General features: G+C 41.3%; 1 protein-coding gene across 1 annotated transcript in view; it reads right to left on the bottom strand.

Annotated features, from left to right (window-relative positions):
* LOC124775339 (sodium-independent sulfate anion transporter-like) overlaps positions 1-13,307 on the bottom strand; it is a 122,634-nt gene that overhangs the window by 61,737 nt on the left and 47,590 nt on the right. The window contains exon 8 of the mRNA XM_047250171.1: positions 8,780-8,920. Within this exon, the coding sequence (XP_047106127.1) occupies positions 8,780-8,920 (141 nt within the window). The remainder of the gene's footprint in view (positions 1-8,779; positions 8,921-13,307) is intronic.

The following is a 13,307-nucleotide window of genomic DNA, read 5'->3' as shown; positions in this document are numbered from 1 at the left end:
GATTATACTGATCACATAAACACACCCTTGTGCTGAAAATATAATATAATTAGATAAATGAAAAGTCTACTCACCAAGTAGCAGCAGGAGAACACACATATGAAGGTATTAAAGTTTGTAAGCTTTTAAAGGCAGTGACTCCTTCTTCTGACAGAAGTGTTGAAGGAGAAGGAAGAGGGATGAAGGAAAAGGACTGGTAAGGTTTAGGAAAAGGGGTAGAGCTCTGGAAGGTCTCCCAGAACACTAGGTCAGGCGACTTACTGGACAGGATGAGGAGGAAAGTCTTTCCTTCTCATCTCGCCCTGTAAGTGTCCCCTGACTCACAGTTCTAGGTGACTTTTCCAAACTCTACCCGTTTTCCTAAACCTGACCATTCCTTTTTCTTCACCCCTCATCCTTCTCCTTCTGCCAGAAGGAGCCACTGGCTCCAAAAGCTTGCAAACTTTAATACCTTTATATGTGTCTTCTCCTGCTGCTGCTTGGTGAGTAGATTTTTTTATCTATCCAATTACATTATATTTTCATAAGTGGATTATTTACATTGGTATATCATTGTACTGAAATGAATATATCTGCGTTCTTGATTTATTGGAGTAATTCCAAAAAGTCTTATAAATTCATAGGGGAGGGGGAGACAGTTCTGATGTAGTTGTGAAAGCAGTTCTTGTTGTGAGATGTAACAGTTGGAAGTTAGAAATTCTTGTCAATGACCATAGTAATTTGTGGAAATTTCAAAATATGGAGTAAAATCATTTTGAAAAAAGAAAAAAAAGAAAAATATGTTCCTCCTTCATGGTATTATTGATTTGATGTATGGATAAACAGAACCCAGACACTTCTCTGCAGTTTTAGCAGGACTATATCATTAACCTATGATGACTGTGTCAAGAGAAAGAAGAGCTTACAACCAGCATGAGAAATAAGTTTAGAGCAAAATATTTTTTAGTGATTCTCTCACTTAATACTTTATGCTATTAATAGCTAAAGTCTTATAATCTCCAATACACACTCAGTTTTTATGTAAAAACTGGTTTAATTAACAACATTTTAACTAAATTTTTGTATTTTTTGTGATTCTAAGGAGATGTCAGAATGCAAATGAGATATTGTTGATAATTGTGACCCTTAATTAATGAGTGAACTAAGTGAGCAACTGAATTGTACTTTCATCCAATAGATTCCTACAAGACAGTACTAGCTGTGGACAATGACTTTTGAATAATATGGTCATTATTTTGTGTCACACATAATTACTTTGTTCAGTGACTTGTTAGGACTACGATTATTGGACAGCATTTCCTTACTGTGTGTTTTAATAGCTTTGCAATTCATATGAATATTTCTGACACTGTAGCTTTTGGTTTATTTGTGAGTGCTGACCAGATAGTAAATGCTGGCAATTTCATTAAGAATAAAAACTAGTCATCACCCAAACAATATAATTTTGACGCTAATGAAGTGTGTCAAAAAGTGCAACCTAAATTGTGGTGTTGGTTATCTTTTGTTGGGACAAACACCATCAAATAGTCAATAGACTTTCAACTTCAAGACAACAAATGAGCGTGTTACTGAGCAAGTGATGGAGGCTACACAAAATCAGGTTGGAGCTTTACAGTCTCAACGAAGGTTAATTTGTGTGTTCCAGAGAGAATCAAGAAATAAAATTATTGATTAGTGAAATAAAGAAGGAATAAGAAAGACTACAATGATAATTAGACTAAAACTATGGAAAAGTTGCAAGTCAGTGGCAGATCTGATGGATGGAAGAATCCATGTCTTTCATTTTCTTCTTTGTAAAGTTATGTTAAGAAATTAATTGTTGACATATAGACAAATAAAAAGAAAAGTATTTTTATTTTTAATTGTGTTTACTGTTAAATACTTTTTCATTATTTTCTGAGCAAAAATTAACATAAAGAGAATCTGAAGTTGAGACATAGCAAGTTGAAATCCAGTCCATCTACTATGTTGCTCTCGAAGATAACTTTTATCTTTTTTCTTTTTTTTGCTTTTTATGAAGTGAGACTTAATATACTCTATGTACAGGAATATGTAAAATTGTTGTTTATGCAAAATCTCATTTAAATGTATAGCCCTGTTGTTTACATTTATATTTCTTACAATGATGCACTTGGTCTTACTGGAAATCTGAGTAATTACAAGTGAAAACTAATTAAAACTACAACAACATCATGTACTGGAGAAAACATTCTGAGCAAATAAGGTGTAGAGGAGATATTGTTACCAACTGTTCAAAAACAGACAATCCCAACTTTCCGAGAATATTTTTAGAATTATCTGAAATTAAGTAACTCAAGAGATAAATGACATCAAAAGTCTGGACGCCCAAATTTTGATCACTTATTTTGCTTTAATGACTGCAAGATCCTGAACTTTCACAGTGTAATTTTATTGCTTCACTTTTTTCTAGATCAGACAGCACCACTCACTACTTAATTCAGCCAATACTTCAAATTTCAAATAATTAAGCATAATAAAGTATTTATTTTGAGAATGATGCCATACTCATAAATTATGGATGTAAAAAACTGTGTAATAATAATGTTTCATGTACTATAGTGAATTACAAACCTGGAACATTTTACATAAATCAAACAGAAGTAAAATCTTAGAGTCTATGACAAATAGCAGAATCTAAAGTAAGAGAATTTCAAAGCATTATGTAGTTTCAGAATTAACATCAAGTTCTTAGAGCTGTCTCCATAGAGCCATCCCTACTCCAAAGACTGCAATAGTAGCTTGCAAGCATTCAGATAACATAGCAGTATTGGTATGAAAAAAAGTCCACTTCTGACCAGTACACTGCTACCGTCTGTATGTTGGATCACATTAGACTTATACACAGGCAACATGTATACATGTTGGTTTTGTATTAACAGTTCGTAACTAGCAAACACAGAGAGAACACCAGTATGTTGGTTTGTGTGAAAGTCTGCATATAGCTAACCTGTTACTAACAATTTTCTGTCAATTAAAGTGAAATTTTGAATCTTGATATAACTTGCACAGTAAGTGTGTCTGTAGAAAATGTGAAACTGTGTAACATCTTAGGGTTTCAAAATCTCAGGTGAAATAGTAAAGTAACTTAAAAGAACTAATTATCTACAAACATTACTTATGTGACAGTATTATAAGTTCAAACAATGGAAAATTCAGGATTGAATGTAACAATTTTATGGAAAGGATAGTTGCTACTCACCATATAGCAGAGTCACAGATAGGCACAACAAAAAGACTGTTGGAAAGTGAGCTTCCAGCTAACAAGGCCTCTGTCAAAAACAGACAACACAAACACTCACCCACCCACCCACCCACTCACCCAGCCAGCCAGCCAGCCAGCCAGCCACCCACCCACCCACTCTCTCTCTCTCTCTCTCTCTCTCTCTCTCTCTCTCCCCTGCAATTGCAACTCTCACACATATGACCACAGTCTCTGATAGCTGGAGCCCGACTGTGAGTAACAATGCATGATGGGAGAGGGAAAGTGGGACAGCTAGGTGCAGTTGGAAGCTTACATGAGCGGGGTGGGGGTGCAGGAGAGAGGGGGATAGTGGAAAAGGAGAGATATAAAAAGACTGGGTGCATTTGTGGAATATAGGGTTGTGTAGTGCTGGAATGGGAACAAGGAAGAGGCTAGATGGGTAAGGAAAATAAGCAATGAATGCTTAGGCCCGGAGGGTTACAGGAATGTAGGATATATTACAGAGAGAGTTACCACTTGCATAATTCAGAAAAGCTGGTGTTAGTGGGAAGGACTGAGATGGCACAGGCTGTGAAGCAGTCATTGAAATGGAGAACATCGTGTTGACCCATGTGCTCAGCAACAGGGTGGTCCAGTTGTTTCTTCACCACAGTTTGTCGGTGGCCATTTCTGGAGACAGGCAGTTTGTTGGTTGTCATACCCATGTAGGAATAGAAAAGCAACTGAAATCACTCAACAGAGGAAAGTCTACTGGACCTGACAGGATATCAATTCGATTTTACACAGAGTACATGGAAGAACTTGCCCACCTTCTAACAGACATGTACTGCAAGTCTCTAGAGGAACAGAAGGTTCCAAATGATTGGAAAAGAGCACAGGTAGTTCCAGTTTGCAAGAAGGGTCATCGAGCTGATGTGCAAAACTATAGGCCTATATCTCTGGCATCAATATGTTGTAGAGTTTTAGAACATGTTATTTGCTCATGTATCATGTCACTTCTGGAAACCCAGAATCTACTCTGTAGGAATCAACATGGATTCCGGAAACAGCGATCGTGTGAGACCCAACTCGCTTTATTTGTTCATGAGACCCAAAAAATATTAGATACAGGCTCCCAGGTAGATGCCATTTTCCTTGACTTCCGGAAGGCAGTCGATACAGTTTTGCACTGTTGCCTGATAAACAAAGTAAGAGCCTACGGCATATCAGACCAGCTGTGTGGCTGGATTGAAGAGTTTTTAGCAAACAGAACAGAGCATGTTGTTCTCAATCGAGAGACATCTACAGACGTTAAAGTAACCTCTGGCATGCCACAGGAGAGCGTTATGGGATCATTGCTTTTCACAATATGTATAAATGACCTAGTACATAGTGTCAGAGGTTCCATGCGGCTTTTCGTGGATGATGCTGTAGTATACAGAGAAGTTGCAGCATTAGAAAATTGCAGCGAAATGCAGGAAGATCCGCAGCAGATAGACACTTGGTACAGGGAGTGCCAACTGACCCTTAACATTGACAAATGTAATGTATTGTGAGTACATAGAAAGAAGGATCCTTTATACACTCCTGGAAATTGAAATAAGAACACCGTGAATTCATTGTCCCAGGAAGGGGAAACTTTATTGACACATTCCTGGGGCCAGATACATCACATGATCACACTGACAGAACCACAGGCACATAGACACAGGCAACAGAGCATGCACAATGTCGGCACTAGTACAGTGTATATCCACCTTTCGCAGCAATGCAGGCTGCTATTCTCCCATGGAGACGATCGTAGAGATGCTGGATGTAGTCCTGTGGAACGGCTTGCCATGCCATTTCCACCTGGCGCCTCAGTTGGACCAGCGTTCGTGCTGGACGTGCAGACCGCGTGAGACGACGCTTCATCCAGTCCCAAACATGCTCAATGGGGGACAGATCCGGAGATCTTGCTGGCCAGGGTAGTTGACTTACACCTTCTAGAGCACGTTGGGTGGCACGGGATACATGTGGACGTGCATTGTCGTGTTGGAACAGCAAGTTCCCTTGCCGGTCTAGGAATGGTAGAATGATGGGTTCGATGATGGTTTGGATGTACCGTGCACTATTCAGTGTCCCCTCGACGATCACCAGTGGTGTACGGCCAGTGTAGGAGATCGCTCCCCACACCATGATGCCGGGTGTTGGCCCTGTGTGCCTCGGTTGTATGCAGTCCTGATTGTGGCGCTCACCTGCATGGCGCCAAACACGCATACGACCATCATTGGCACCAAGGCAGAAGCGACTCTCATCGCTGAAGACGACACGTCTCCATTCGTCCCTCCATTCATGCCTGTCGCGACACCACTGGAGGCGGGCTGCACGATGTTGGGGCGTGAGCGGAAGACGGCCTAACGGTGTGCGGGACCGTAGCCAGGAGCAACAGTGTCCCTAATTTGCTGGGAAGTGGCGGTGCGGTCCCCTACGGCACTGCGTAGGATCCTACGGTCTTGGCGTGCATCCGTGCGTCGCTGCGGTCCGGTCCCAGGTCGACGGGCACGTGCACCTTCCGCCGACCACTGGCGACAACATCGATGTACTGTGGAGACCTCACGCCCCACGTGTTGAGCAATTCGGCGGTACGTCCACCCGGCCTCCCGCATGCCCACTATACGCCCTCGCTCAAAGTCTGTCAACTGTACATACGGTTCACGTCCACGCTGTCGCGGCATGCTACCAGTGTTAAAGACTGCGATGGAGCTCCGTATGCCAAGGCAAACTGGCTGACACTGACGGCGGCGGTGCACAAATGCTGTGCAGCTAGCGCCATTCGACGGCCAACACCGCGGTTCCTGGTGTGTCCGCTGTGCCGTGCGTGTGATCATTGCTTGTAGAGCCCTCTCGCAGTGTCCGGAGCAAGTATGGTGGGTCTGACACACCGGTGTCAATGTGTTCTTTTTTCCATTTCCAGGAGTGTAGTATGATTGTATGATAGAGGAACAAACACTGGTAGCAGTTACTTCTGTAAAATATCTGGGAGTATGCATACGGAAAGATTTGAAGTGGAATGACCATATAAAATTAATTGTTGTAAGGCAGGTGCCAGGTTGAGATTCATTGGGAGAGTCCTTAGAAAACGTAGTCCATTAACAATACTTGAGTATTGCTCATCAGTGTGGGATCCGCACCTGGTTGGGTTGACAGAGGAGATAGAGAAGATCCAAAGAAGTGCAGTGCGTTTTGTCACAGGGTTATTTGGTTAGTGTGATAGCATTACGGAGATGTTTAGTAAACTCAAGTGGCAGACTCTGCAAGAGAGGCACTCTGCATCGCGATGTAGCTTGATGTCCAGGTTTCAAGAGGGTGCGTTTCTGGATGAGGTATCAAATATATTGCTTCCCTATACTAATACCTCCCGAGGAGATCACGAATGTAAAAGTAGAGAGATTCAAGCCCGCACAGAGGCTTTCTGGCAATCATTGTTCCCACAAACCATACGCGACTGGAATAGGAAAGGGAGGTAATGACAGTGGCACGTAAAGTGCTCTCCGCCACACACCGTTGGGTGGCTTGCGGAGTATAAATGTAGATGTAGATGTAAATGATGGCAGATTAGCTTGTATATCACATGACTGGTTTCACAGATAGCCCTGCCTTTGATGAGATAGGTGACGTTTGTGACCGGACTGGAATAGGTGGATGTATGGGACAGGTTCTTGCACCTAGGTCTATTTCAGGGATATGAGCCATAAGGGAAGTGGTTGGAAGCAGGGGTTGTGTAGGGATGGATGAGAATATTGTGTAGGTTTGATGGGCAGTGGAATACCACTGTGAGTGGGGCTGGAAGGATAGTGGATAGGACATTTCTCATTTCAGGGCACAATTAGAGGTAGGGTCTCAACTACCTCTCATGGTGTTTTCAACAAAGGCCTTTTTGGCCAAAAGTGTACTTTTTGACAGTATTTTTGTTGCACCTATCTGTGGCTCAGCATTGCTGCTATCACTATGTGGTGAGTGTTTTAAATTCTGGTGACAATATTTCAAGTTGTTTTGTGTGTGCTGTTAAAGTCATGTTTCTGTCCTTAGAGATATTATGCCTCTGTGATCTTTATCCCAAACTGTGACATTGCTCAACAATTTGGTGATTCACCTTCCTTATGCGCTATAAAAGGAGGAGAAGCACTTGCATTCACCTGTAAAAACTGTGAATTGTGAAACTTGAATTATCCACCAACTAGGATATATTGAAAATATATTTGGATGAACCACCTCTCAATCCCATTTTGTGTCCAGTTCATATCTCTTGGATCTATCCCACATAGGATCACTTATCAGGAAATCATTTCAGTTGGACTAGATATCAGACTTTAAGATTCTTTAAAACTGAGGTGAAACTGTGAACTACAATAAGTGGAACATCCCCGAGTTCATTAATAAATATCTTCTAGTGTACTAAACATCTCAAAATGAAGATTTTAGTCAAGTTCCTAAGGCGTATATCCAGCTTTACATCAGCAGCCCAAATGTTGATAGTTAAAATGGCAATGCCACAATTCTCTTAGTTAAAAAATCATGCAAAACTAAGTATATTGATGGAAAATCCAGGATGGAATATAATGTGTGATTATTTTATGTCTGTTTTGCATTGTGCTGCATAGCTGTTAATTCTTTAAGGTGTATGTAAATCATTATGTCAACTGCTATTAAGAAAATGCTTTAATTTTCACTCTGCTGGCATTCATTGAACATAATCAGCATGGAGTGGGGTGTTTTAGTATATACCAAAATATTTTATGCAATAAGCTTGATTTGGCTTTTTGTTACTGTGTTGACAAAGGTATTTACACTTGGTGGCTTGCAACATGAGGTTAGGTGTACAGCTATGTGCTATGTAACTGTTTGATGTGTGTTAAAGCACTCCACCAAGTCCCAGGCACTCGTCACCTGATGACATTGGTCTGGTAGTAAGGCATTCCCTTAATAGCAAGTGAGAAGGTGATTTACGTTATACCTTATAGAACATAATATGTGTATGAAGACAGATCACAATTCAGCAAATAGAAGAGGCTGTTGAGTAATGATTCGTTCTTATTCTCAGCAAATGAACTGTTGAATGATATCCTTAGTCACCTATCTCATTACACAGGATTAAACATTTTCCCTACAGTAAAGTGGGTCTACTTTACATCTTCATGGGTAGCTTTGCACCAACCGCATTCAATCTTGTCTAGCACCTATTACAATAAACATTTAACTGAACAAAAAATATGGCTAGTTTAATGGTAAATTTAGCAAATGGAATATCCTAATTAAATCTGTAGACTGAATGTTAAATTAAGTTCTGTTCTCCTATAAACATAAAACATGTAATTTATGGCAGACATTCAGATGGAGTTGCCAGAAATGATATTAACTAAATAGAAAAAGTCATTAGAAAATTTGTAATTATTCGGTTTAGTGACAAGGAGTAGTAATAACTGCATAATCAACCAATGAAGGGAAAAAATGATTCACATCTTTCATGAAATACTTATTTAATTTTCAGGTTACCAAACCCTGCTTAAAAGTGTTTAAAAATTGCAGATGACTTACTTCTAGTTCTCCACAACAACGGGATGACAGACACATCAACCATGAAGAACATAGCTGCCAAAATAATGGCTGACAATGTCGCTTTTGGAAGAAAGAAGAATGTTGAGGTCAGAAATGCTAGAGCCAACAGCACCAGTGCACCTGTAACCAACAGTCCCATAAGTAATTACTTGAACAGTTTGAGCCAAATAAATATTTGTTATGAATATAACAGTATAATAAAAAGCATAGTTGCTACTCACCACATAGCGGACGAGCTGAGTTGCAGAAAGGCACAACAAAAAGACTGCCAGGAAGTTAGCTTTCGGCCAACAAGGCCAATATACAAACAAACACACACACACACACACACACACACACACACACACACACACACATGCAAATGCATCTCACACACACATGACCACAGCCTCCAGCAACTGGAGCCAGCCAGCTGCCAAGAAATGTGATCATGTGTGTGTGAGTTCCATTTATGTGGGTGTGTGCATGTATGCAATCTTGTTGGCCGAAAGCTAACATCCTGACAATCTTTTTGTTGTGTCTTTCTGTGACTCAGCATCTCTGCTATATGGTGAGTAACAACTATCCTTTTCTTTATATTAAACAATGGAAAATCCAGGATGGAATGTAACAGTATTAGAAAGGCACAACAAAAAGATTCACACAATTACAGCTTTCAGCCATTAAGACCTTTGTCAGCAATGGACACACATATACACAGACACTCACACAAACCTAACCCGCACACACGTCTGCAGCCTCAGACAACTGAAACCACACTATGAGCAGCAGCACCAGTGCATGATGGGAGTGGCAACTGGATGGGGATAAGGAGGAGGCTGGGGCGTTGAGGGGGAGGGATAGTATGGTGGGGGTGGCAGACAGTGAAGTGCTGCAGTTTAGAGTCACAGAAGGACAGCAGAGAAGGTGAGGAGGGGGGAGGGGGGGGTAAATAGTGGAAATGAGATAAATATAAAGAAATTGAAAGACTGGGTGTGGCAGTGAAATGATGGCTGTGTGGTGCTGGAATGGGAACAGGGAGGGGGCTAGATGGGTGAGGACAGTGACTAACAAAGGTTGAGGCCAGGAGGGTCATGGGAACATAGGATGTATTGTAGGGAAAGTTGTCACCTGCACAATTCAGAAAAGCTGGTTTTGGTGGGAAGGATCCATATGGCACAGGTTGTGAAGCAGTCATTGAGATAAGGGATATCATGTTCAGCAGTGTGTTCAGCAACAGGGTGGTCCTCTTGTTCCTTGGCCACAGTTTGTCAGTGGCCATTCATGCAGACAGACAGCTTGTTGGTTTTCATGCCTACGTATAGAATGCAGCACAGTGGTTGCATCTTAGCTTGTAAATCACATGACTGGTTTCAAAGGTAGCCCTGCCTTTGACAGGATAAGTGATGTTAGTGACTGGACTGGAGTAGGTGGTGGTAGGAGGATGTATGGTACAGGTCTTGCATCTAGGTCTATTACAAGGGTATGAGACATGAGGTAAGGGATTGGGAGCAGGGGTTGTGGAGGGATGGACGAGTACATTGTGTAGGTTCAGTGGATGGCAGAATGCCACCCTAGGAGGGATGGGAAGGATAGTGGGCGGCTTCCTCTTTCATTTCTTACTCCCAATCCATATTCATCTACTACGTTTCCTTCTCTTCCTTTTCCTACTATCGAATTCCAGTCACCCATGACTATTAAATTTTCGTCTCCCTCCACTATCTGAATAACTTATTTAATGTCATCATACATTTCATCAATCTCTTCATCATTTGCAGAGCTAGTTGTCATATAAACTTGTGCTACTGTAGTAGGCATGGGCTTTGTGTCTATCTTGGCCACAATAATGTGTTCACTATGCTGTTTGCAGTAGCTTACCCACACTCTTATCTTTTTATTCATTATTAAACCTGCTCCAGCATTTCCACTATATGATTTTGTATTTATAACCCTGTATTCACCCTGACCAGAAGTCTTGTTCCTCCTGCCATCAAACTTCACTAATTCCCACGATAGCACAGCAAGGTCGTTTTGGTTAGTGTTACAAGGCCAGATCAGTCAATCATCCAGACTGTTGCCCCTGCAACTACTGAAAAGGATGCTGCCCCTCTTCAGGAACCACATGTTTGTCTGGCCTCTCAACAGATATTCCTCTGTTGTGGTTGTACCTATGGTATGGCTATCTGTATCGCTGAGGCACGCAAGCCTCCCCACCAGTGGCAAGGTCCATGGTTCATGGGAGATTAAGTTATATACTCTGTGCAAAATTTTACCAGGCAGCTTCCTCATTGCCTTATTGATGGTCCATATTCACCTACTACTTTTCCTTCTCTTCCTTTTCCTACTATCAAACTCTAATCCCACCTGGCTATTAAACTTCTGTCTCCCTTATCTATCTGAATAATTTCTTTATCACATCATACATTTCTTCAGTCTCTACATCATCTGCGGAGATAGTTGGCATATGAACTTGTTCTACTGTGGTAGGCAAGGGCTTCATGTCTATCTTGGTTACACTAATGCATTCACCATGCTGTTTGTAGTAGCTTACCTGTGTTCCTGCTTTTTTTATTCATTGTTAAACTTAGTCCTGCATTACCCACATTTGATTTTGTATTTATAGCACTGTATTCACTGGACCAGAAGTACAGGGTGATTCAAAAAGAATACCACAACTTTAAAAATGTGTATTTAATGAAAGAAACATAATATAACCTTCTGTTATACATCATTACAAAGAGTATTTAAAAAGTTTTTTTTTCACTCAAAAACAAGTTCAGAGATGTTCAATATGGCCCCCTCCAGACACTCGAGCAATATCAACCCGATACTCCAACTCGTTCCACACTCTCTGTAGCATATCAGGTGTAACAGTTTGGATAGCTGCTGTTATTTCTCGTTTCAAATCATCAATGGTGGCTGGGAGAGGTGGCCGAAACACCATATCCTTAACATACCCCCAATAAGAAAAAATCGCAGGGGGTAAGATCAGGGCTTCTTGGAGGCCAGTGATGAAGTGCTCTGTCACGGGCTGCCTGGCGGCCGATCCATCGCCTCGGGTAGTTGACGTTCAGGTAGTTACGGACAGATAAGTGCCAATATGGTGGCGCTCCATCCTGCTGAAATATGAATTGTTGTGCTTCTTGTTCGAGCTGGGGAACAGCCAATTCTCCAACATCTCCAGATACTGTAGTCCAGTTACAGTAGCACCTTCGAAGAAAAAGGGACCAAAAACTTTATTGGCTGAAATGGCACAGAAAACGTTCACCTTAGGCGAGTCACGTTCATACTGAGTTGTTTCCCGTGGATTCTCAGTGCCCCATATACAGACATTGTGACGGTTGACTTTCCCGTTAGTGTGGAAAGTTGCTTCATCACTAAACACAATCTTTGAAATGAAAGATTCATCTGTTTCCATTTGAGCAAGGATAAAATCACAGAAATCGATTCGTTTAATCTTATCAGCTGCAGACAGTGCTTGAACCAATTTCAGACGATAAGGTTTCATAACTAACCTTTTTCGTAGGACTCTCCATACAGTTGATTGTGGAATTTGCAGCTCTCTGCTAGCTCTGCGAGTTGATTTTCCTGGGCTGCGAACAAATGCTTGCTAGATGCGTGCTACATTTTCATCACTCGTTCTCGGCCGTCCAGAACTTTTCCCTTTGCACAAACACCCATTCTCTGTAAACTCTTTATACCGTACTCAATAACACAAAAAGCTTTCTGTTGAGCGGTCGCCATCTTAGGATCAACTGACGCTGACGCCTAGTCAACAGTACCTCAAGCGAACAAATGTACAACTAAATGAAACTTTATAGCTCCCTTAATTCGCCGACAGTTAGTGCTTAGCTCTGCCTTTTGTCGTTGCAGAGTTTTAAATTCCTAAAGTTGTGGTATTCTTTTTGAATCACCCTGTATTATTCCTCCTGCCACTGAACTTCATTAATTCCCACCATATCTAACACTAACCTATCCATTTCCCTTTTTAAATTTTCTAACCTACCTACCCGATTAAGGGATCTGACATTCCATGCTCCGATCCACAGAATGCCAGTTTTGTTTCTCCTAATAATCATGTCTTCCTGAGTAATTCCCACCTGGAGATCGAAATTGTAGACCATTTTACCTTCAGAATATTTTACCCAATAGGCTGCCATCATTATTTAACCATACAGTAAAGCTGTATGCCTTGGGAAAAATTATGGCTGTAGTTCCCCCTTGCTTTCAACCATTCACAGTACCAGCACAGCAATGCTGTTTTGGTTGATGTTGCAAGACCAGTTCAAACAGTCATCCAGACTGTTAACCCTGCAACTACTGAAAAGGCTGCTGCTCCTCTTCAGAAACCACACATTTGTCTGGCCTTTCAGCAGATCCCCTTTGTTATGGTTGCACCTACAATGCAGCTATCTGTATCGCTGAGACATGCAAGCCTTCCTGCCAATGGCAAGATCCATGGTTCATGGAGGGCATATTATTATACAACCCACATATTGTCCATATAGTGTATCGCTACAAATATAAT

The sequence above is a fragment of the Schistocerca piceifrons genome, chromosome 2 (genome assembly GCF_021461385.2).
Source record: "Schistocerca piceifrons isolate TAMUIC-IGC-003096 chromosome 2, iqSchPice1.1, whole genome shotgun sequence".
Taxonomy (NCBI): domain Eukaryota; kingdom Metazoa; phylum Arthropoda; class Insecta; order Orthoptera; family Acrididae; genus Schistocerca; species Schistocerca piceifrons.
This window is presented reverse-complemented; position numbering and strand designations above follow the sequence as displayed.